Source organism: Chaetura pelagica, unplaced genomic scaffold (genome assembly GCF_000747805.2).
Source record: "Chaetura pelagica isolate M959 unplaced genomic scaffold, ChaPel_1.0 scaffold221, whole genome shotgun sequence".
Lineage (NCBI taxonomy): Eukaryota > Metazoa > Chordata > Aves > Apodiformes > Apodidae > Chaetura > Chaetura pelagica.
The window spans coordinates 8,754,146-8,779,993 of NW_009952533.1; the positions used below are offsets into that span (position 1 = coordinate 8,754,146).

General features: G+C 40.6%; 1 protein-coding gene across 1 annotated transcript; it reads left to right on the forward strand.

Moving 5' to 3' along the window:
• Window positions 1-411: 411 nt before the first annotated feature.
• Window positions 412-25,527, forward strand: SMAD1 (SMAD family member 1). Its single transcript, XM_010008937.1, has 6 exons — window positions 412-811; window positions 14,686-14,943; window positions 16,852-16,968; window positions 20,737-20,958; window positions 22,844-23,100; window positions 25,209-25,527. Exons 1-6 carry the CDS (start codon window positions 412-414, stop codon window positions 25,350-25,352), a joined length of 1,398 nt encoding a protein of 465 aa, XP_010007239.1. The 3' UTR covers window positions 25,353-25,527.
• Window positions 25,528-25,848: the final 321 nt, after the last annotated feature.

Below are 25,848 nucleotides of genomic sequence, written 5' to 3' on the forward strand. Positions count from 1 at the left end.
GTTCAGCAGTGAGCCCTCCTGCTTAAGTCTTCATCAGGTGTACCTTGAGTCCCTGGATGCTATCAACTCACTGTTACTGTTTTTTGTGCACTCCACTCGTGTGGGTTGGGGCAGTGATTTTAATTGCTGTATGTTAACTTAAAAGGTAAAATCCTTTTTTCTCTCCCTCTGATATTCTCCTGAAGGTTTTTGGCCAGAAGAGCTTAGAATAATAATGAGAAGGTTCTGTCCATCAAGGGGAAATGTCAGCGCTGCCTTCCTGGGACTGGAGGACTGAAAAGGAAAAAGGACCAGAGCTATTTGAGAAAGGCTGCTTTTGACTACTGACACAACCTGCCGTTCTTGGTGGTGGTGGAAGAACAGGACAGACTCTCCTGCTTAGTTCTGTGGTATCACCACAGTGGGGTCACCATGAATGTGACAAGTTTATTCTCCTTCACCAGCCCAGCGGTGAAGAGGCTGTTGGGATGGAAGCAGGGGGATGAAGAAGAGAAATGGGCAGAGAAAGCTGTTGATGCATTAGTGAAAAAACTGAAGAAGAAAAAAGGTGCTATGGAGGAGTTGGAAAAAGCATTAAGCTGTCCTGGTCAGCCCAGCAACTGTGTGACAATTCCTCGTTCGTTGGACGGCAGGCTTCAGGTTTCCCACCGGAAGGGGCTACCGCACGTCATCTACTGCCGAGTGTGGCGCTGGCCAGACCTGCAGAGCCATCATGAACTGAAACCACTGGAATGCTGCGAGTATCCCTTTGGTTCAAAACAGAAGGAGGTCTGCATCAATCCCTACCATTACAAGCGGGTAGAGAGTCCTGGTAGGTTCTTCCTTGTTTGTACCTTTACACCTTATCTGAACAATGCAAAGTATGGCAATTAATCACATGACTCATCCACTTAAATAAGCAAAAGTGGCTGTTTGCACGTCAGATTCTTCCTCTGCAGTTTATCTGGATGTAAGTGTTAAATTAGCAGTTCTGGTGAATGCTTCACTTGTGTAAGTGTTTTATCACTGTACAAAGGCATAGCCTTAGCATATGCCTCAAGATGCTGGGCCTGCTATCACCTGATTTTGTTGGTGACCACTAACACCCAATTAATTTGTTTTTTACTGAATTGTGCAGATCAGTCAATCTGTATTGAGCACTGCAAGCTAATGTAAAGGATTGTTGCAGTCTGCATGAAAACTGTTCTGACATACTGTGGTAGTAGTATTCTTATTTCCAGTTTATTCTTTCACTTCTATCGGTTTTGTTTCTTCATCCTCCAGAAGATAATACTGTCTTAAGGATCTCCTGCAAATCTCACCTTTTGAAAGAGACGGTGATTTTAACCAGCAGAATATAATACCCTCAATTGAAAGTTTTGATAGCAATGTTTGATTGAACGTGAAGTTTTACTCTCAGCTGTTCTGTGAGTGCCATTTGCTTACTTGTTGCCCACTTATCTACCTCTTTTTTGAGGTGCGACCCATTCTCTCTGTCTCCTCTTCAAAGGCCAAACTTATTTTTGATTAATATGTGCTTAATTTTCTTTATGCAAGTTTGTTATCAGGCAGTACTTCCAGGGACTAAGATTAAATGTTATTGGATGTATCTACACTGATCTCCCACTCCTGGTGAGATTGTACAGGGACATCTGTAGAAATGTACTGCAGGTATGGGTAGACTTCTCTGGTTTAGATTTGGGAAGTTCATCTGTGTTAGGCATTTCATAAACAGTGAAGCTGTCTCTTCAGAGGGGCATGAAGTCCTTTAGAACTACAGAGGAAGTAAGATTATTGAAGGATTTTCTGTGGATAAATATTGGATTTGTCTTGGATTTGCAGCATGTAGTGCTTATCAGTGCTTCCCTGCTCTGGCAGGGGGGGTTGGACTAGATGATCTTTCGAGGTCCCTTCCAACCCCTAGGATTCTATGGTTCTATGATTCTATGATCTAGATTCGAAATATTTCCCTTTGGTGTGTTAGTATTAACTTGGAAATCATGTGAATGGCAGAGGTAATACCCACAATGTAAGTCGTTATGCAGTAGAAGCTTGAACAAACAAAGTCTACACTGGAAAATCAATTATTTAATTTTTTAAAAAATTGCTAACAATTTCATGTTAAGCACAAGTGGGATAGTATAATAGTTGTGTTCCTGTACTGCTAGGTGTCTGCATATATTTGCACTAGTTGCTTGCATTCGGTATTCCGAAATACTGAAAGTTGTGATTCCTGAGAGACATCTCTATCTGTCAGATAGAACAGCACTTGGGCTCTTGCTGTTGCAGTAATGTCAAATGACATGTTCTCGCTCGTTTTGCTTTAATCTTGGAAATAGTTACTGAGTTTGAGAACATTCTAATTTGGACCATTTATACCATATTTAAATAGATACTTGTAAATATCCCGTCACTTAAATGAGATACACAAGATAAAAACAGAATAAAACTTTCAAATAGTGCCTAAATAAAACATACATTTTAACTGAGTGTTGCTAAGTAATTTAAGTGGTTGGAAAGCTGGGATCTGGGTGTGAAGTCACCTTATGAATTTTGTATTTGGGAAATGGAGCAAAAGTTATTAACTATAAGCCTGAATTCTGAATTGCTCTTTAATTGGGTTTGGATGAGATAAAAATCTCCACATTCATGTAGCTACAGAATTTTCACTCGAAAAAATAACCCCAAACAGTAACTTAATCAAGTTGGAGATGGTAGAAATAAAATGGTTCCCTTTTTGTCCAGAGAGTACCCTTCTTCAGGAAAAATGAGATATCCATTTTAAATTGCCTAATTGGCAACGGGGCAATTTTCTTGTAAGTATGTGGGCTGTAGTCAGTTTGACAGAGCTGACAGAAGTATTCAGTCTTTCACAAGCTCAGTGTGCTGCTCTTAAAATATTCTGGAGGTGGCTGCTGACCAGAACCCAGGGTAGCTTTTGCTGAGATGCTCTGTTAAATGACAATCTGGGGGCACAAGGTTATGTATGCATACTGGGGTCATTGTTAACAGCTTGCCAAAATGCAAGAGTGGGGTTGAAGCCCACTGTGGCTTTACTAAGGTCTCTGGCTGGGTATGTAAAGGAGCAGAATTTTATATTCAGTGAGCCACAGATCTGCAGTTGTTTTGAGGGGTGGTGCATGGAGATGAGTGGGGAAGCTTGGCTTTTGGAAACAGGTGGTAGCTGAACTTCTGTTTGGCTTGGAGAGCTGTCCTTCGTAACTTATGACTTCTTTTTTCCTGTCCCGTCCTTGTTCTTGCTGTCCTCCAAGCATTGTCTTTATCTTCATTTCCTGACAGTCACTCCCAAATTTTGCTAACCTGTTTTTCCCATTTTTGCCAGAACATTAGAACACCATTATTGCCGCGTAAGTGCTTATGCGTTGAGATTAATGGGTAGTGGGAATTCATGCATGACTCACTGTTTCCAACAGTCTACAGACTTGAGCAGATATCAAGGTTTGTGTTTCCAAGGCTATCATTGCAGCCAGGAGGGCTAGAAATGTACTTTATCTTGACAAAACACAACTGGAAGTTCAGATGTGTATGATGCATATTTTGTGTGCAAGGTACATCGTGAGGTTCTGTCTCCGCTTGGCATTGTGCTGTATATTTCAACTGCCTGGTGCAGCTCCAGTTACTGGAGTGCTGAAGCATACAGCACGTGCATGGGATGGCATCTATACATTCACTCTTCTGCTGGTTGTCATGTGATTTATTTTAGTGTTGTGTAAGTTTTGAGAAAAAAGAATCAGTGGTCAATCGTCAAATACATAAAGCCAGGTAATGCTTTATGTTGGGAAGTTAGTGCTGTGAATGCATCTCAAGTTTTCACTGTGTCAGGGGGATGTGTGGTTTTTCTACTTTGATACCTTATTCCATCCTGGCTGCTTGGTGTGAGAAGATAAGCTTGGAAAATATGAGAATTGGCACCCGATGGTGTGCCAGCCAGCTACAAAGCTGCACTTGAATCCCAACACCAATTTTTTCTCTTAGCCAGGCTAGATAGGAACTGGTTTGAAACAGGTGAGAGGAGGCAGAAAACTCTCAGAAGCCTCCCAGGTGTCCCAGAGCATAGGCTGTGCTCCTGCTTCTGCCCCTGCACAGGGAGGGGAACCTGGCATTTGGCAGTCACCTGGGTGTGTTGTTGTGGTACCATATTCATGGGTAACCTGAGCTGGAGGCTGTTTCAGCATGGGTGTCTGTCTGATCCTGCGGCAAGTCGATCAAGAAAACTGAACAGACAGAAAACTACCTTTTGGCACAGTTAGCTTGGCAAGCTTGGTGCCCTCAACTCACTTGCTGCAGAGTCAGATGGGGGCAAGGCAGCATGGGGTGGAAGTGAGAAGGGTGGCCTTGCTGGGACGGTGACACTTGGTCAGCCTGGTATCAGCAAGCCACACCCGAGGTGGTGGAGACCCAATCCGTGGTGGCGTGCATAAGCAGCTCTTGCTCACGGTGTTGTGCCAGCACAGCTGTTTTTGTGGCCTCCTGCTGAACCAGATCACAGTCACTTTTTCCCTCTCTTGCTGTTTTATCTTCCAAGCTGATCAGAGTAGCTGTGGGGCTCGCTGTGTGGCTGCAAGAACATCTGTACCAACACAGCCCTGTGGAGGATGTGTGGGAAGGAGTGGAGGTGGTGGGAAATACGAGGAGAAAGTAGAGGCTGTTTTGTTGCTGGGGAAGGGAATATCAACCTTGTATTCAACTGCCAGGAAGAAATTTCTCCTTGAGATGTACTACAGTAGCTCACTCCTGCTGTTTTGTACGTCTGTTGTGCACAGATTTATTTCTCGTGCAGGGTAGTTAATGGCTGTCAAATTTCTGCCTTGGCAAGGCAAAACAAAGCTTTTAATTAAGGAGGGCAGGGTCTGAATTTGATGCCTTTTAAAAACTGGCATGCTCAGCTGAACTGTGTGCTCATTTGGCTGAATCTACTTTTTCTCCTCAGTTTCATTTTTTGGTATAGAGTTATCTGGAAATCGGGCACATATGAAGTTTGGGAATATCCTGAAGTATGATCAAGAGAGACTATGAAGAAAAAGTGAACATGATGTTCCTCACCTCTCTGAAGATGTCACAAATGACTCTCAGGTTTTGCTGGAGCATGTGTGAAATGCTATTTGGAAGTCCTTCCTGAGATACTTCCTTCCCTTCATTTATTCCTTTAGTTTCTCTGAAATAAAAGCCTCTGTTTCTTGCTTCTGTCCTCAGTTATGTCAGTGGGAGCAGGTAAAAGATGTCATCCAGAATTTTGGGAGAAAAGAAGTCTTTTCTAAAGCCTGGATCCTGTTTGCTTTAACAGCAAAACAGAAGGAATAGGTTAGGGAGCAGGGAGGATGAGAAGGTGCTTAAATTGACACTGATTTATTAAAAAAATAAATCCCACCTCTAAAACGGCTTTTGGGGAAGGAGGCTCAGTTTTTGCCTTAGCTAAAGGAAAGGAAGAAAGATGAAGAAATGGAGTAATGAATTTTCTTGAAATAGTAGTAAATACTAGCTCTCAGTTCCATCTGATGGAGAACTGTATTAGTTTGCCTCTACTAAGCATCCTTGCTCACCAGCCTACTAAACTAAAGAGGATTTGAGTTTATAATGTGTTACAAAGGAGGCAAAAGAGAAATGAATTTCTGTTTTATGCTTCATGTGTGGAAGTGATTGAAACTGCAGAGTGTTCATGTAAATGGCTACCTGGCACCTTGCAACTGGATGCTGTCTCTTGAGACTGTCCAGAACCAACTGATACCTCCTTAGGGATCAGGCAGAGACACTTGGAGGCAGAAAATAACTACATTGGTATGATTTTCCTCTGTTAAACTTCATCCTCTTCGGAGGGCTGGCAGTAGTCTGCTCTACATCAAAGGCACTTTCTTGAAGCTGATGGTGCCTGTGTTCCACCCAAATCGGGGGCTGAGCAGTAGTTGCTCTTCTGTGCACAAATGGACATGGACAAATCCACTGCCAGAATGGTTGGCTGTTCAATTCTACCTGAAGATCATGATGTTCCTTTCCATTATAACTGTGGATGTCATCTTCAGCAAGCTTTTTTTTTTTTGCAAGAAACATTTTACCTAAATGTAAAGCTGCTTTTTGCCACGAGAACTGGCCAGGTCCCCAGGCTCTGAGGAGAGTGGTAGGTGTGTCGTGCTCGTTTTTGCTCCCTGCATGGACTCCTTGCCTGTGACTTTAACCTGATTGTTTTCATATTTGTCTTTGATCTCCTCTGCTGTTTGTCTCCATAAAGTTGCACACTGACTGCAGGCACCAAGGTTGCAGAAAGAAACTTGAAATGGTGGAAATCCTGTATAAGGCAGGTTTAGACTCATACGATCCCAGAAGTAAATACTGCTTGAATGCTCTTCTGTACAACTCTCCAGCTCTGGCCCTCTGTGAAAGAAAAATAAGGCATGTTTAAAGTAGCTTTCTAATGCTATTTGAAATCACACAGGTGTTTGGTTGTGTATATTGGTCTGCATGCTTGCGAGCTTTCTCTCTCTCTAGGTACTTTGCAGAAAAATTAAATGGGTCAGATATTAATCCCCATCTCATCGCCCTGTATTCGACCAGCCTAGGATCACTACATTTAAGTATCCCTATGAGCACCAGGGTTCAAGTGCAGTTCCTGGGTCCATCACATTGGCAGGGGGCTGCCAGTCTGTCCAGATGAAGTTTGGAGCCAGGAGGGCAAAGCTGAGAATAAGCAGTGAGTCCCTTCGGGACCTCAGGCTTGCCTGGTTGGGCCTTTTGGGGTCCCAGGGCTTGCTTGGTGGCTCCCAGCCCCCCTGCCAGCACCTGGGAGAACAGGGGTCAGGGTTGTCACGAGATCCTCTGTGCTGTTTCTGACCAGATGGAAGAGCTTTGGCCCAGGCTGGAGGGGGCCCAACAGAGCAGCTGCCAGCAAGACTCCCGTGGCACCAGGCCTGGGGGGGGATAACACCAGCATCAGAGGGAAGGAAGAGAGGGCAGAAGGGAAGCTGCTCTGGGGGATGCAAGGGAGAGGAAAACCAGAGTGTCCCTTCGGAGTTAATATGTAGAACCATGCTTGAAAAATACTTGTTCCTGTGGGATTTCTGTAGCAGGCTGCATCACTGTGCAGTGCTGCTGTTGGGTGTAACGTTAAAAATAGTGCTACAACAGGTGGGCACAATTACAGTATGGATCCCCAAAATAGCAAGCAACTGCCAGTTTGCTTGGCAAGTAGTATAAAGCTTTCTTCATTTCAGTTTGTAGAATTCAGTTCTAGAATTGCAGACCATAAGCACCCTCTGGGACAGGAATTGAAATATGGAGGCAGAAAGGCCAGAATGGTCCAACAGCAGAGTTCTCCTTGTCTAACCTCACCACATGTCAGAAAAATGAGCTGCAGTAAAAGGATAAAAGTTGTCAAGAAGTATATGTTTGCATCTTTCTTTTTTTCTTCTTTCTTTAAAATTAACCAGAATCAGGTGGTTTTTTTCTGACTTAAAAGACTAGACTTTCAAGTTTTAACCTACTCAGTAGGGTGGTGACTATAGCATTTGGATGGGTAATTTGAACTCTGGTCTGTGTAAATGTCTGAGTTAATATACACTATCACACTGTAACTTCCTCCTGTATCAGGACTGCTTCTCCTTCAAATCTGCTTATAAGAACTCCTTCACTAATGTGCATACAATTAGTGATAAATTCTGAAATTAGCCTTGACAAATGTCAGTTTAATCAACATGTTAGCTTATCAGAGCATCCGCAAATAAAATCTAATGTTAGCTGAATATTGCAATGCAGGAAATGTACTAATATTACTTGCCAAATGCATTTAGATCAAATGTCTGATGTAAAATGAAAGTCACTAAAGCAACAACTGGTTTGCCTTTTTTTTTTTTTTTTTTTTTTGTTTCTGACCAGATGGAAGAGCTTTGGCCCAGGCTGGAGGGGGCCCAACAGAGCAGCTGCCAGCAAGACTCCCGTGGCACCAGGCCTGGGGGGGGATAACACCAGCATCAGAGGGAAGGAAGAGAGGGCAGAAGGGAAGCTGCTCTGGGGGATGCAAGGGAGAGGAAAACCAGAGTGTCCCTTCGGAGTTAATATGTAGAACCATGCTTGAAAAATACTTGTTCCTGTGGGATTTCTGTAGCAGGCTGCATCACTGTGCAGTGCTGCTGTTGGGTGTAACGTTAAAAATAGTGCTACAACAGGTGGGCACAATTACAGTATGGATCCCCAAAATAGCAAGCAACTGCCAGTTTGCTTGGCAAGTAGTATAAAGCTTTCTTCATTTCAGTTTGTAGAATTCAGTTCTAGAATTGCAGACCATAAGCACCCTCTGGGACAGGAATTGAAATATGGAGGCAGAAAGGCCAGAATGGTCCAACAGCAGAGTTCTCCTTGTCTAACCTCACCACATGTCAGAAAAATGAGCTGCAGTAAAAGGATAAAAGTTGTCAAGAAGTATATGTTTGCATCTTTCTTTTTTTCTTCTTTCTTTAAAATTAACCAGAATCAGGTGGTTTTTTTCTGACTTAAAAGACTAGACTTTCAAGTTTTAACCTACTCAGTAGGGTGGTGACTATAGCATTTGGATGGGTAATTTGAACTCTGGTCTGTGTAAATGTCTGAGTTAATATACACTATCACACTGTAACTTCCTCCTGTATCAGGACTGCTTCTCCTTCAAATCTGCTTATAAGAACTCCTTCACTAATGTGCATACAATTAGTGATAAATTCTGAAATTAGCCTTGACAAATGTCAGTTTAATCAACATGTTAGCTTATCAGAGCATCCGCAAATAAAATCTAATGTTAGCTGAATATTGCAATGCAGGAAATGTACTAATATTACTTGCCAAATGCATTTAGATCAAATGTCTGATGTAAAATGAAAGTCACTAAAGCAACAACTGGTTTGCCTTTTTTTTTTTTTTTTTTTTTTTTTTTTTTAAATACAGTCTTCAGTTGTAACTATGTAAAATGCCAAATCAAGCCGTGGGGTTTACTGAAACTGTGAAATAGAAGTAAGAGTTGAGAAAACAAGACATCATTCTGCTTTCTCCTGGAATATAAAGTCTGGCATGTTTGCCTGTCTGCCACCCAAACCAGGCTGCTGAATAGCTGTTATTGAGGCTTTTCACTTGCAGTTGCTAAAACATAGGTTTGGACTGAAAGTCTAAAAGGCTGCCATTTCTGCTTTGGAGAAAACAGTAAAGCAAAGCTGTGCTACCACAGCCAACAGCACAGCCTTGCTTAAGACAGATGGAATTGGAACAACATAAAGTAACTAGATCATTAGAGTTTGCATTTGCTATTTTTTTTCTTTTTAACCAAGGGTAAACCCTATCCTAAGTGTAGACATGTGTCTTTGTGGGAACTTGTCCTCTGGTCAAAGAATAGTCAGTTTTGCCAGGTCTTGTTTTAGGCAACACAGGAAAACCTAATGACATTACAGGTTTTCTTTCTACTTGGTGTTTTATTGTTTACAAGCAAGATCTTGGCAAGATGTTTCAGTCAGCATGCTTCAGTGAGTCTCTAGTGCTACAGAGAGCAAGCAAAACTAAGCACGTTCAGCTGAGCATACATCGGTACCTGCTCTGTTCTCACTGTGGGACTGGACTGCTCACCAGGATGCCACAGCCAACTTCAGCAGCTGTGGCCTCAAAGGCACGAAATTAGGCTAAAAGAAAGGGTTGAAATTTGTTCGTTTTAACACTGCTGCTGTGTTTTGGGGTTTTTGTTGGTGTGTTGTGGGGTTTTTTTCCTCCTCCTAATTCTTCATTTTTCTTAAAACTTTGTCCTTGCAGGATTTTCTATCCGGTGTGTAGAGTACAAGCTTCAAGTTCCTCCCCCTGCCCCATGCTTTCATACCCACTTCCAGATCGCATGAACTGATGTCTGAGAATTTCTCTCCTTCCCAACCAGCAGTTCTGTTTTTCTAGTAAAACTTAAGTGGCTTTGCGTAAATTCATATGAAAATACAGCTATATGATGCTTCAAAATTAAAGTGTATTGTCTAATGATAGTGCCCTCCAGTCTTCATTAGAACTGAGGGCTATGTTGTGGTGTAAGCCTGTACAAAAGCTTCTACAGAACATAAGTTGACCAAGTTGTCATGATTTTTAAGTGCAGAAATTGCAGCAGCAATTGCTCATCTTTTTCTTTCTTTCCTTTTTTTTTTTTTTAAATTAATTGTTTATTTTGTAAGGCTCACAGAAGCAGAATCTACTTTGACAAGGAAAGATGATCAAAGTCTGCTTTCTTATATGTGGCCTCTTGTATTTTATTACTTGGTCGTTCAATTTCCAGACATGGAAAGAGAGATACCTACCTAAATCTTCATGTAATATACGAAGGAGGAAAAACACGAGCCCTTGAGGAGGAACTAGCTGTCATCTGGGCTTGTGTAAGAGAACCAAAACCCATATGGATAGAAAGTACGCTCCTTTGAAGGTACAGCAGGTCCTTTGGCTTGGATTAAAGTTTCTCTAGAGAGAAACTTAAAAAAAAAAAAGTTATATTCACAAATCATTACCTCCAGAATGGGAGAACTGAACAAAAAAGAAGCTCAAGCAAATCTTTACTCTAGAACAGCAGACCTGTTAGATTTCTGAAGAACGGGGTGACATGCTTGAGATGAAGACTAGAGATCATTAGATTCCTTCAAAGACTACCATTACATTTTCATAAAAGCATTTTATTTCTTGGTGTGGTTAGTTGAAACACTTATCTGCATAACCGGGCTGTCTTTGGTCTATCTTCTGTATTTTTGGCATTCTTGGCTCTTAGATGTAATAACCCTGTGGGTAAAGTTGCCCTGTAGCTGTAATTTCTTGCATACAGCTCCACTTCTTTGGTGCAGGTATGTTCTGGGTGTTATTTGCATGGTAAAAACAAGCTACCTAATTCCCAGGCTGTCTTGACAGATGCAGGATCTCTTCTTAGTTACATTTCCACAAACATACCCAGCCTTGTTTCCAGGTGGTTTACCTTCCTGTTCAATCATTACTAGTAGGATTACTGCTAGTTCTCATTTATGGACTGTCAACTAGTTCCACATGTATGCAAAATCTTGGAGCAGAATTTAGCCACAATATAGCCTGTAAAACCTTTTAATCTGGTGTTTGTGAAAGTATGGAAATCAAGCTGTCAGATGACTTGTGGTTCTACTCCATTAACTGGTTTTAACAGTTTTAGTGAACTTGAATTTACAAATCTACTGCAGTAGCCTTTAAAGAAAACAATGTATTTAATAGTATGTTTCCTTTAAATACACACATCCCTACTGTATAGATCTATACCATAGATAAATACTGTATTCCTTTCTGCTGAAGAAGGTAAGCAGGAAGGGAGTTCAGTCTCTTAACTGTTAGAGCAGTGTCCTGTGGAGATCTGCACAGCAAAGATGTGCTCGGCTTCATTATTTTATAGTAACAGGTGTGTTGCTGGCTTAGCAACTGAGTAACTCTCTTGTGCTTTCTCCCCTTCAGTTATACCTCTTCCTGGAGCTGGCAGCTGCAGCAGAGATCAGCCTCCTCCCCTGCTGTACTGTGCCTCAGTAATTTGTTATTCCATCTGGTTGAGGTCTGCAACCTGACCAGAAGCTCAGGGCTTCAGGCAGGGCAAGGGGAGCAAGAAGGGTATACATCCCACCCTATGGTTTGTACTCCTGGCATCCTTCCATACTTGTGGAGGGCCTGGTCCCTACTTATGTCTTCACTCCTGAGTGAACAGCATGCAAATTAAGTCCTGTGTGACTCTGGCAGGAGCAGCTAGCCTGCAAAGAGATCAGATTATAGCAGTCAGTGACTGTCTTAGAGTTGGACTAATTGGCCCTGTAGTCTCTGTCCCACCTGACGTGGCCTTTCAGGGCTTTTTCTCCTTATTTAAGGTTGCTTGTGTGCAGGGAGATGTGCATTAGAAGCAGCACTCAAAGTGAATTCTGCAGTGATATTTCTGAGGCTGCATGCTATATGAATGCCAGTTGTATTGTTTTCCCTTCTTTCTCCCTTTTCAATGTGTATTTTGAAGAAGTTGCTCTTTAGGTTAAAGTATTTGGACGGAAAATACAGGCATGAGGGAGAACTGGGAAGAGGACACTTCGGTTTTTTTGTTGGTGGTGGTTTTTTTCAGTCCTTCTAAACTTCTCAAGTGCTTCTGTCCAAGGAGACATGCATCTATACTCTGGCAAAATCTGGCACAGCTTTACTTTAATTACAGAAAGCATACAGAAAATATCCTGTTCTCCTGCTATTTTAAAATGCTATAAATCGTGTGCCTTCCTGTGATGTCATGTGTGTCATTGTTTAATGTGAAGTAGGGGATGGGAAAGGTAGGTGATGTACTTTCTGCACAAATTAGCTTCAGAAAAGTTAGTGGTTTGACCTTCATCCATAGGAAAGAAAGAGAGAGGAAAGCTGTTTTTTTAGTACTTGGAAAAGTAAGGAAGAATCATAAAGACAGGAAAGGGAAAATACTTTTTAACACATGATCTCATTGTTACTTTTTTCACTGGTAATTTATTAGCCCAGCAATGTTGACTGACAATTAAAAAGTGCTTGACCTCCCTACCAAAGGACAAGCTTAATTCTGAGAGATCCTAATATTGAGAGAGATTGAGTTTGACATCTGCTGTGTTGTGAATGAGGGGGTTAGTGTTAACCATCTGAATGTTGAGTAACTTTTTTTTTTTTTTTTAAATGGCTTTTTCCAGTGACATGAGAATAGTTGTATTAGAGGCAAGGGACAGTCTGCACAGCCAAGGGAGATGTAGCTTCTCCTGGCGTGTTTTGCAATTGAGAGCTTCCATAGAATGGCAGATAGATGTGTTTTATTTCAAAAGATGTCATTGTTAGGAACTTTGTATATTCCTTGTAGAGATGGTTAAAATTTTCACATCTAAACAAATCTGGGTGACATCTGCCTCAGGTATTTGAGATCTGTTGGGATCTCATTGAAGCTGCTCTAAGAAAGTCAGACATCAGATTAAATCTTTAAAACCTGCTTCTGACTCTTAACAAGCAGCCTTAATTTCAGTAGTAAGGGGCTGTTTTTTATTGTTATGTTTTGTTTTTCCAGTGTATGTTTGGTGAAGATTTCTGCGGACAAACTTTTAATGCATTAATGCCAGTAGCAGGCAGAAATCTGGTGGCTTAGTTTCTCTTTTTTAAAAAAAGGAGTAAGGGAAGGCTGCTGCTTATTTTCTGTTGTGGAGTTTGTGGGGTTTTTTTTAGGTGGTTGTTGTTAATTCGCTTTAGGAATAGAGAATGAATGTTGTGTGTGACATACTTTTGTATCCATTTTCAACATGAACCTAGGCTTCAGGCATGGCCTGTGCTATGTCCTGGTACTCTTGGACTCCAGAACACTCCCATAAGTACCTCACTGTTTCTGTGTAAGCAACGTACTGGAAGAATAAAAATGCTCCAGTATCTTGGAAGAAACTGTTGGTCTTGGCAAGATAATGTTTGGGGATTTTTTGCAATTAGTTTGTAATTCAGCCTTTTAGTGAAACATCTGTCTTCAAAACACCTTTATTAATCTGAGTGATAGTTATGCCTGTATACGCTTGTCATGTAAACATGCTCCTCTTCTGTGTGCCCATCAGATGTTGGGGACAGGGCAAGAGTCGTAGGGGGAGATGGTAGCTTGTCTTGCTTTTGCTGGTTTTTGTGGGGTCTTTGGCATCTTCCTTTGAAGACAGGCTATCCTGCGGGATTTCTTCCAGTCCTGCTAGGCCATAGAGCTGGGAAATGGAGGTGCTGGAGGGGGAAAGATGTGGAGGGGAATAACTTTAGAATTTCTCTTCTCTTCTGAATTTCTCTTCCATGGATCTCCCTCTCCCTGCAATTGCTCTCCTCTTCCCTTCATCACCCAAAAATCTTAATCTGTAACAAGATGACCTTATAATCCTTTGAGTAGTTTAGACTTTGCTCTGGGGAGTTCAAAGATAGAAGCTGAGGCACTGGAAAAGGAGCTGATTCTTTTATCTTAGTGTATCTGGTACCATGTTCATATTTCCAGTTAAAGACCTTCATTCCCCTCTGGAGGCCTTGGGAGTGTGGTGAGACTAGTAGTTTCTGATGTATGTGTCTCCATAGCAGCACACAGTGAAGCTCAATTGCTGCTCAGTTGTTTTTTTTAGCTATGTAATTTTGTTAAAATTGCACATTTTGTAAACTGATTTGAAGAGTTAATAGTGTTTTGATACTAACTTGTAAGAACATAACCCAGGTTAAAAGTAAAATTATAGCTGTTGGGACCAAACTGACTTCAAGGCCTGTTAGTATTAGTATGGTCTTCAGAAAAAAATATCTGTCCTTATTAGCAGGGTTTTGGGTTACAGGCCATTATGTGATTAGCAGGATCACAAGTGCAGCAAAATGAACTGCATGTCAGCATTGTAAAGCACTTCCCAGGATTTCTTTGTCTGAGTAAAACTAAAATGCAGAACTGTGGTTTGTTCTTGGATCTTCTTCACTGGCCCTCTGTGAAAAGAAGCTCCCATCTGGCAAACCAGGTAGCTAGCACGATGGCTGTGGATTTGAGCTATGCAGTAACTTAATATAAGGAAAATAATTCTTGCTTAGACTTGTGCTCCTGGATTTGACTACCTCATTTTTAAGACAGATGTGAATATGCCCTAGGGGAGAAAGAATGTGTTTTTTTCCCCTGTATAGCCTAGTCCTTCAAAAGTGAGTGTATAACATTGTGGCATTTCCCTCTTTCTTCCTTTCCAGTCCTTCCTCCAGTGTTGGTTCCAAGGCACAGCGAGTACAACCCTCAGCACAGCCTCCTGGCCCAGTTTCGCAACCTGGGACAGAACGAGCCCCACATGCCGCACAACGCTACTTTCCCGGACTCTTTTCAGCAACCCAATAGTCACCCCTTCCCTCACTCGCCCAACAGCAGCTATCCAAACTCGCCTGGAAGCAGCAGTAGCACCTACCCACATTCTCCAGCCAGCTCAGACCCAGGAAGTCCTTTCCAGATGCCAGGTACAGTCAACTTTGGTTCCTCTACAGAAGGGAGAGAAGGTGGTTGCATATCACTGGTATAACGATATTTTTTTTCTTAATAATACTAAGTTATCAGCCAACATGTGTTCAGTAGTGAGCTGAGTAATAAAGACTATATAATCACTTTGTCTACAAATACTAGGGGGTTTTAATATTGTATCTCTTTCAAACACAGTTAAAACATTACAGTAAAACTATTCTAGGGCAGGGATTCAAACTTTTTTGGGAACCGGTTCAACAGTTTAGCCCACAAAGCATAGTGTTTAATGCACAGATGTGATGCTACAGGTCATCCTTGCTTAGGAAAAAGTTCATCATAAATTCAGCACAAGGCTTTAATTCTGCAGAAGGATGTTTCTCAATGGTATCATGCTATTACTACTTGATACAATTTATTCACATAATGATGTTATCTCAAGAAACAAATACACTTCAGCTGAAAAATAGTTCCTTAAGGCCCTGAAAATAAATCTTCAGGTTGTTTTACTTCCTAAAGTCGAAAAAGTAATAACCTTCCTTTGTTGACTCATGTCTGTAGAAAATTCTGTGAAGCTGTCTGTTTTTGGTCTTTACATGCAGATGAATAAAAATGCTGCAGAAGCAGTCTGTGACAGATTTCTTGACCTAATTGGTGGGAGAAGGACTCCACACAAATGCTTACTCAAGTTCTTATTTGTATGTTTTCTTTGGGGGCTGAGGAAGAATGTGTGTAAACAAAGTGGCAGACTTGAGAAAATCTGTTTTCTAGTACATGAAATTAACATCCATGGATTTCTGCTGCTGATAGTTATTTCTCTTCAAAATTTTTCTCTTTTGAGTGAAGACTACTGACTTTGCAAAGGCAGGAGAGAAGGAAAGAGGGTTTATATTGGCTTTTCTAAAAAATGTGAAAGTTGCCACAAAACCATCTGCCTTTTCTTCAATTTTTGTTGTGTGTTTTTTTTTGTTGTTTGGGGATTTTTTTGTTGCTGTGTTTTTTGTTATTGGATTATGATTTTTTTAAAAATATGAATGGTGTGGTTGGGGCTGTTCCAGCAGAGATAAAGGCTTCTCTAACGAGGTCTTCCTGAGCACTGGTATGTGGAAGTTCACTTGATCTTTGAGGGTCTGTTCTGTCCGCATGCCTGTGAACACAAGTCAGCAGCTGCAGTGAAGAAACTGAATTAGAAAAGAGGTCAAGACATTGTTGCCCTGGACGCTTAGCTCTTGACAGCTGTCTGTCTTGCACTAATGGGGAACAAGGCTGACTTTTGAAAATAAAATAAAACAAAAAAACCAAAAACACAAGCAAAGCAGTTATCCAGAGATCTGAAAAACTTTACAAATACTGGCTGAATTGTACAGCCAGTAACAGACACTGAGAGAAATTCCAGACCCAGGTAGCTACTTCTGTAGAATTTGGGTTCCTGAACACTGTATGCTGTTCCCAGTCTAGAGAAGGTCCTGGATATATCTAGGTTTGTGTACTTTGCAGATAGAACCATGTTGGAAACAGAACAGTTTAAACTGAACGTTTTCTGCACCAACTTCTGTTGACAATTACCATATTTGATACTTACTTCTGGCCTGATCCTGAGACTTATTTTTGCCTTCATGTCTATATTTCACTTTCAACTTGCAAAAAATCTGAGCTGGGAACATAACTTTCTTCTGTGGCTTGATTGGGGGGACATGATTTGTTTTTACAGCAATTGTGCTTGCTATCCACAGTAATTCTTTGCTTTTCTGATTCAAGGTCCATGATTGCTTTCTCAGATTTCTGGTGGGTGGAAGTTTATAGCTGAGTCAGGCTGGAAGCATTTCCAGGCTAAAACTGTTTGTGTGGCTGTGTATATGTACTTTAAGGAGAGGAAAGGACTTGTATATCTCTGCCTTTTCTATATTTAGCTGATACCCCTCCTCCTGCTTACCTGCCTCCGGAAGATCAGATGACACACGATACCTCCCAGCCAATGGATACCAACATGATGGCACCCACAATTCCCCCTGACATACACAGAGGAGGTAAAAACACTTCCTTCTCATCTTCTGCTTTGGATGTATGTTGGTTTATGAAAATTTTCAGCTGTAGAGAAAAAAAAAGCCATGTAATTTTTTTCCATTGTTGTAAATCTGGAGATAAACTTTTATGAATCTAAATATTTATTTAGCACAAGAAGCTAGCACATGACTTTAAAAATGTAAAACGTATGAGGTTTATTGCTTTTTTACTCTCAACCAACTCAACAACCAAAATCATTTTATGTTTTGTATCTGGAGCTTCCACTAAAAGCACCAAACAGAGTAATTCCTGTGATGCTGCACATTTCTGCATGTACTGCTGAAGAATGTGCAAGGAAAAGACTTTCTCTTACAATTACATAGATTTGTTGGAACAATGTGGTAATGCTGTATACAGCTTACTGAATTGTGGATAGGAGTAGAAAAGGTCAAGTATAGTTCTCCAAGCAAAGACTTGATCAGAGGATGGTTGCTAATACTGTCAATTATGTAATTGCCCAAAGACATTTTACATGGGCAACTGGAATACCTGATTTTTCTTCTGAGATGGTACATCTCATAAAATTGTCCATTCTTACTATGTTTTTGTCACAAATTCTCAACTTCAGTCCTTAAAGAGTATGATCTGCTTTTAATAATTTACCCTTCTACTGCTTATAAGAGCATTTGAATTTTTTTGTGTGTTTTGTGTTGTTACTCCCTCTCTCCTCGTTTTGGTTCCATCTTTCAGTCATGCAGAGATAGCACTTGGTTCAGAATTCAGAACTGCCAGCCTGAGGTGTGGCATTATTGCAGACTGTATTAAATCTGTATTAAAAAACCCCTATTGCTTTATGTACTATGACAGAGACAACTTTTTACATGCTGCTTTTCAAAGCCTTTGCAGCCAGCCGTGACTGCTGAGTAAAGGATTTATTGCATTCATCACATTGTGAGAAATAGCCCCTTTAGAGAATGTATGAGCTTACACAGTTGTGGCCCATGCCAAGAACGAGCAGCAAGCTGGATGATGTGCCAGAATGATTATCAAGATAACAAGCATATGAACAATTTAACTGTTGTTTAATTTATTTATTTTTTTAAACTTATTTTTTTAAATTTGTTTAATCTTAATGTCTAGTTTCAGGAAGTATATTTGCCTGCTCAGAACAATTTGGATAGCTTTTTTTCCTAACCTGTTTACTCTCTGTGTCGAATGAGTTTTGGATGTGATAAACCCCATCTGTAGCATTTCTACTTTTTGCTGGTCCAGTACACTCTGTGCATGTGTATAGTCCCTGCTAGACCAGAGTACATTTATCAATGTTTATGCCTAATTGTAGACCTTTGCATGTTTGTCCCTCTCATTAAATACACAAGTACTGTAGAATTCCTCTATTACATGAAAGTTGATAACGAGAAAAGGGTTTACATTTTTCCTCTTGCTTTTTTAATACTCAGCCATTTCAAAATAAAAACTGTTTATTAGTATTTTTTCTTCCTAGTAGTTTACTACAATGGATTTTCATCTCTGTACCTTCATAAAAAAAAAACACAACCCCCCCCCAAAACTTTACTTCTGTATGCCTTAAGTTCATTATTCATGTGCTGTAATTGTTCTTCTGCTGCAGGTTTTAAAATAAGAGTTTTTACTGTGAACTTACTGCAGCATTTCTGTTGCAGACTTTTTAGGAGCATGTTCTTCATGGTGATTTGTTAGTCTTAAGAGATTTGATTTAACAAGCTGCATCCTGTCAATGAAGTTGGGTAATTTCCATTGTTGGCCCATGCTGGGAATAGAGAGACTAAACGCACCTGCTCTGCATGACTTAAAGCAAATGTAAGGAAGTTAGTACGAACTCTGTGTGAGAGAGATATGATTCATTCTGTAAGAATGGCCAGCTGGCAGGATTTCTTCCTGACTTTGAGAACTGGGGCAAAGCTGCAGCTTTGATAATTGCTGGCATCTTCACGGGAATTAAAAGTGTAGTAAACTCTTACTAATAATTAATGACTGATTTTTAATCTTTTTTTCTTATTTCAGTAATGTAAAAGGGTAGAAAGTGCTAGGGTATCAGGAAAGATCTGCTGCTTTTTACCAGTGTTTTAAACAAGTTATTGCTCAGCAGTAGACAGTACGCTGAGAAGTTTAGCTCAGTGATGTAGTATGTGTTACTGTGCTTTAGATTATTTGCCACCTTTTTGTATCTATCATGTACTGCTGGTTTTGGTGGGGTGTACTTTCTGGTTTTTGTTTTGCATGTATCAAAAAAATTGTAACGGTATGATCAGTGAACAGAGGAAAATATGAACACTGCTGTTAGGCTGATTTCAGTAAAGACTTTGGGCTGGGAGAAGGAAACATCTGGCCAGAGAAACAAATTTTCCTGTAATACCAGTCTGATTTTCATTTTAGTACTTTGACCTGTATTTGGAGCTTTAATCTGCAAAGTTGGTGTCTTAGCATCAAGTCTAGCTGGGCTACTTAGAGAGATAGTCTCCTTCATTTAAAAGAAACCACGGAAAGCAACCACATCCCTTTGCTAGCCTCCTTTTATTTGGAGGCAGTTTAATAATCTATAGCTGTACTTGGCACTTGAAAGAAAGTGCACTGGGTGGAGATAGCTGAAGAAGCCTGTGCTGTTGTTGGACACCTACTGGGAAACATTTTGGTAAAGACCTTCAGTATAATCTGGAGAAATTATTCCCTGCGCACAGTCACATGTGTTACCTCAAGACTTAACATTTGTTTCTAGAGCTTGATAGGTAGAATTTGTGAACCAGGAATTTCCTGTCAGAATCCTGCACAATTCCTAGATTCCATTTGGAGCTGTTGAGGAGGAGCTTCTTGTTACCAGAGTCTGAAAACCACATTCTGAGAAATCCTTGCTGTTATTCAATACGTAATTCTTTTGGTGATGAGCAGTTGCAGATTTTGCATTTGGTGGCAGTTGATGAGTAAAAAGTTCTGACTAAAGATAACATCCTGCATTTCATCTGCTCCTCAGCCCAGCATAATTGTTAGGATCCTGTGCATTATGCCCTACTTCAGCTTCCCTTCCCAAGCAGTATCTAGTCATGTTGAAGATGCACGTCGTGCATGTTCTGCAGACAAATGTCAATGTCTCTGAGTTTTTGAAGCCTTCTACCCTCCCCCTAAGAAGCCCGGGAGGAAGATTTGTGCTCGCCCTGAATGCTGAATGATTGATCTGCTGTATATATCTGTTGCATATTTAAGATACCTCACTATACTTTTTGGTGCCCAAAGTTACAAATGGTCTCTTGTGCAGTTGTGTGATGCTATTTCTCCTTGGCACTGTACAACGTAGCAGTAAGCACAGAGGTGACTTGTAATTTGATAGCTGAGTAAAATGAAGTAGAAGTTCATTTGCTAAACTGCAAACGCGGTTGAGCTGTGTAATTGTAGCATTTCTCTGCTGTGTGGGCCCACACCATAGTGTGTTGTAAAAAATGCAACAGTAAAAAATGGGGCACTGCTTGGTATGTCTCCAGGAGCTTTCTGTGCTTTCCTGTTGATATCTAGTGCTAAACTTAGTCTCTTGTGAGTCTTGTGCAGGTAAAGTTGAGGTGAAATTATTCTATTGTATGTCTGTAGCTATGAAAAGTTAAAAAGTAACTGAAGGTAGAAGAGCCTTCGTTTAGCTGCAGTTGCTTATATATGGCTTGTCTTTCAGCAATCTTAAGTAAAAAACTGCAGGTTTATGAATCTTTATATCTCAAGCTTGTATTCTGGCACTGTTAGATTGTAACCTTTCCCTTGTTGCTTTACAGATGTTCAAGCAGTTGCTTATGAGGAGCCAAAGCATTGGTGCTCCATTGTCTACTATGAGCTGAATAATCGCGTTGGGGAGGCATTCCATGCTTCTTCCACCAGTGTCCTGGTAGATGGCTTCACTGATCCTTCCAACAACAAGAACAGATTTTGCCTGGGGCTGCTCTCCAACGTTAACCGCAACTCCACCATTGAGAACACCAGGCGGCACATTGGCAAAGGTGAATTTTGGATCTTTGCATCTGTTTGGGGGAGCTTAGGGGGTAGGAAGGTGTTTCCCCTAGACATGACAACCTAGGCCACTTGCCTCAGAAGCTGGCTGGTCTGTCAAATTACATGGCATAAATGCTTATATTGGTAAATACATTGTTCTTACCTGATGTGTAATTACAGGAAGATTTAACCCTTAATCAATTTTTAGTTGCCTGAAGGCTATCATAGTCTTCATTAGCATGAGAACTTAAGGCAGTTTGTCTGATGAAATGCCTTGATTTATCTTGATTGTTGATTGAAAAGAAAATCCAAATAATAGTTTTTGGCACAAAAGTTTCAGCTAGCCGTAGTAGTTCCCACATAAATTATCTATCCTACCGTGTATTTAGAGAGACATCTTGCTAAAAGAGTTCTTCCAAATGCATTTTTCACAGGCTGGTGATTGTTTCTGTGAGGATTTTGTGCTTTTCTTCTATGGCTGTGAAAGTGTCCTGCAAAAGAGAAAAGCTTCTGTTTTATTTATGACTTAAAACAGTCCTCTTTTCTGAGAACTCGTCTATAATGCAAATGACAGGCAAAACTGATATTGCCTGCTGTAATGGAGCATTCCTGGTAGAGAGATTTTTTAGGTGTTTATGTTATTAGTAAACTCTAAATTTTCTGAGATAGTTGAGGATTCAGCATGCCCAAGTGTGGGGTGTATGTTGTAAGTGGAAATTAATGAAGTATCCTCCACCTCCCCAGAGGAAGAAAGAAATGAAGCTGAAGAGAACTGTCAGGCCTTCAAGTCTGAGCTCTCTGTCTGGAGAGCTTTTCTCTGCATGAGGACTTGCACAGCTCTCAACAGTACGCCATAGCTGTGCTGTGCCACTCAAATCCTAATACTTCTTATTTTCCTCCTCATCTGTCTTACTGATTATCAGGATATTTCTTTAACACCTTCATTTCCCTGTTAAAAGTAACCCAGCTGCAAGCAGACTTCTGCTGAAGCACTTAAATGCATAGGCAGTGTGTGAAAGAGACAAGGATGGTGTTGAATAGGTAAATGTTTACAACTAATGATGGTGCAGAACTGTTAGTCTTTGAGGAAGGAGGAGTAGATCCTAAACTTGAAGATATGGCCATAATTTTTTTTTTTCAGATGAGGTAGGAGTATATGTGTAGCTACACAGGTACACACATCGTCAGTCGGAGGCAAAATCTTACAGGACAGGCCACAGTCATAGCTTTCCAACTGGACTTCAGTTTTTAAATTCTGTGTGTTCATTTCTCTGACTTATTACATTGTGGAAGATGAAAGGTTTAAACAGCAAATAATCCATTTTAAACAATCGAGTCCTACTGACAGATACACTTGGCAGATACATCTGAGGAATATAAGGGACATTTTCTTTTTTCAGCTTTCTGGAATTAAAGTGAGCTGATAAATACTCATACCACCCAAAATAGCATTCAGGACTTCTCCACAGAATCTGGCTTGGGGCTGCTTTAGTATGTACAAATTATGGAGTTGGTTTCTGCTCTCTCCTTTGGCATTCCCAATTGTTGTTTTACATAAATATAATGAGAAAAAGTTAGCAGTCAAGCCATCCAGAGTACTGTGTCAAAACTACTTGAGTGCTTGCTAGTTTATTGCTGTTGAATATACAACATGTTAAAATGCAGGAATTACTCATTTCCCTTATGTATACAGACATACATGTAAATCCTGCTTTCAGTTCACCTACAGATAAAACAGAGAAGTGAAAATCAACCTTGAAGGTGGACAGATGATCATCTGGTACTCAGTGTTCATCTCTGTAACCAGAAACATGTATGTGGAGAAAGAGCGTGGAAAAATTGATACGTGGTGTGAATTCCTCTAACCTCCTTATGTCAACCTTCTCCTCCCAGGTGTTCATCTCTATTATGTTGGTGGGGAAGTGTATGCTGAATGTCTTAGTGACAGCAGTATTTTTGTGCAAAGTCGAAACTGCAACTACCATCATGGGTTCCATCCTACCACAGTCTGCAAAATCCCCAGTGGCTGCAGCTTGAAGATTTTCAATAATCAAGAGTTTGCTCAGCTTTTGGCTCAGTCCGTGAACCATGGCTTTGAGACAGTGTATGAGCTTACAAAGATGTGCACTCTCCGTATGAGTTTTGTAAAGGTATGTGAACATTTGCTTGAGATGGTTTTGTAAGTAAAATAAACTATTTTTTCTTAATATGGTGATTTTGAATGATCCAGTGCCTCCCTCTGTTGACCTGTTAGTAGCTGTTGAATTTTAAGTATGGAATAATGTTCATTAAGTGTATGATCTTAATGGAGTGAAGTTATCTTTGAGGACAAAAATCTATCTGGCACACCTTGGAAAGCCTGAGGTGACTTGCAGAAGGTATTTCTTCACATAAGTCTGTAGTCACTTGCAAAGCATTTCTGTCATGACTAGTTTCATTGAATTGCCTCTTGCAAATTTTTTGTGTTTCCATTGAATTATTGTATTTAATATGTATATAATGTGTGGGTGTATGGATTTATTTGCATAATTACTTCGGTATTCTAAGGTTTCACTTTTAATTTTGTGGGATATGGAAAGATACAGTTCAATCAAGTTTTTAAAAGAATGGAGTCATTAATTATTTGGCCTAAAAATGGTAAAGCCACCAATTTGTTATGTAGCATGAGCTTTTTCCCCTTTTTTTGCCCATAGCTACAGTCCCTGCCTTCTTCTGCTCTGTAAAAGGCCCAGCTCAACTTCATGCTCCTGTTTCTGGGTGGTATTTTTGGAGAGTTGAGCTGGGACTGCAGTGTAAGTAATTACAGTGGTTGAAGGAGTGTAGATAGCATATTCCTCTAAATCTGTCTTGACCAGCAGCTCCAAAATTAAAAGCTACAGTCATTATTTAGAATAATTGTATGTAACTTTATATTCTAGAGGCAGGGCATGCAAGGTCAGGATTTGTGATGTTGCTGTGAGTGTCAACATAGGTACTGATATAAAAGGGCTGGTCACGTGTATGAAAGCAGTCAAATGAAGATGGTAATATCACAGAATCTTAGGGGTTGGAAGGGACCTCAAAATATCATCTAGTCCAACCCCCCTGCCAGAGCAGGGTCACCCAGAGCACATCACACAGGAACGTGTCCAGGTGGGTTTTGAGTGTCTCCAGCGAAGGAGACTCCACAACCTCTCTGGGCAGCCTGTTCCAGTGCTCTGTCACTCTCACAGTAAAGAAGTTTTTTCTGATGTTTACATGAAACCTCCTGTGCTCCAGTTTGCACCCATTGCCCATTGTCCTATCACTGGACACCACTGAATATGTGGAAGTGCTGCTCTTGATAAGAGGATAGAGACTTTCGTATGTGTTAGGGCTTCCTAAAATGAAAAAGGTTGCTTATAGCTCTGCATCCTGTAGAGTTGTAGGGCAGCATGGCCCAAACCAATGTGCAGGACCTCCTGCATATGGGGTGTTGCACCACACTGTGTTCAGAGCTGTTGCCACCTGTACTGGGAGTTGGGTAATCCCTTCATTTGGGGTTAATTTGGAGCAGCAACTCTACCTGTGGCTATTGTAGTCTTGTCTCTAGACATGCCCCCAAAATATTTCACTTAAAAAAATATTTTTAATACTGTTTAAATATCTGCTTATATCCTTGGTAATTACTGTAACAGAATCAGGTATCAGCTGAAACAAAACCTATCTTGGCTTAAATTGAGAAATAGCCTGTTGGAGAATGAGTGTGGTCTCTTCATCCAAAGAAAAATGCTTCTGATTTGCTTAGTTTGTTATGTCCATCATGCAAATGAGGCTTTGATTCTTGTCAGACAGATGTGTCACCTCCACTTCTGTATCAGTTGATGATCCCATTTTTTATTTGTTAATCTGTTTGGCAGCATTTTCCAATTTGTTCTGTTCCTGTTCTTGGCAGAAAAGACTTGGTTATCCCCCTCTTTGGAGGGACAATGAGGTATGGGGAAGTTTTGCACTGCCACAGATTATTTCATTAAGAATTTAAAGACTTCCATTCCAAGCGATTAAGAGATCTCAAAATGAGACTTCATCCAAATGTAATTATTTTTTTTCTAACTTCAGATTTGTTTGCTGCAATGGGGTAATAGTTTGTATAGCAAGGGTGTTGCTTGCTGATAGTGACTGTTGAAAGCTAGAGTATTTTGGTAAGAAAGAGGATGATTTAAGTATGTTTTTTGTATGTTTGGTATTATAAGGTGATTTTTTTTTTTTTTTCTTTCCCCACTTATGATTCTGTTTCCAGGGTTGGGGAGCTGAATATCATCGCCAAGATGTAACAAGCACTCCATGCTGGATAGAGATACATCTTCATGGTCCCCTTCAGTGGCTGGATAAAGTACTTACTCAGATGGGCTCTCCTCATAATCCTATTTCTTCAGTGTCTTAAAAGGTCCCAAGCCCTTGCATTTTGGAAACAATTGAGCCTTGCATGTACTTGAAGGACGTATGAGTCAGACACACATTTTATTTTTTTTCCCCTCTGAACTGGTGACAGCTGAATAAGAGCCATGAAAGTACTTGACTTCTTTGACCAACTGTTGGATTCAGAAAAAAAAACCCAAAACGAAAACCCAAACCTTTTGACATACTGTTGGTAGAAAGAATTTTAGTTTACATTGTAACGTAATATTGCAAAGTTGATTTGCAGGGCTTAGTGCAACGGGGATGACTGAGCCGAAACAACAATCTGTCCGACTGAGTTCCCAAAGGATCTTCCTGTAGCTGGCACTCTGAGATTCTCTTTCTTCCTTAACATTCAGCACTCACCATTTCCTGTGTCCTCTGGGGCTTGGAGCCAATGTTGCTGAAATCTACTTTTTGCAGGCTCTCTGCAGTACATATTAAAACTGTTCGTCTAAGTTGATGGTTGCTGTTCTCTTTAA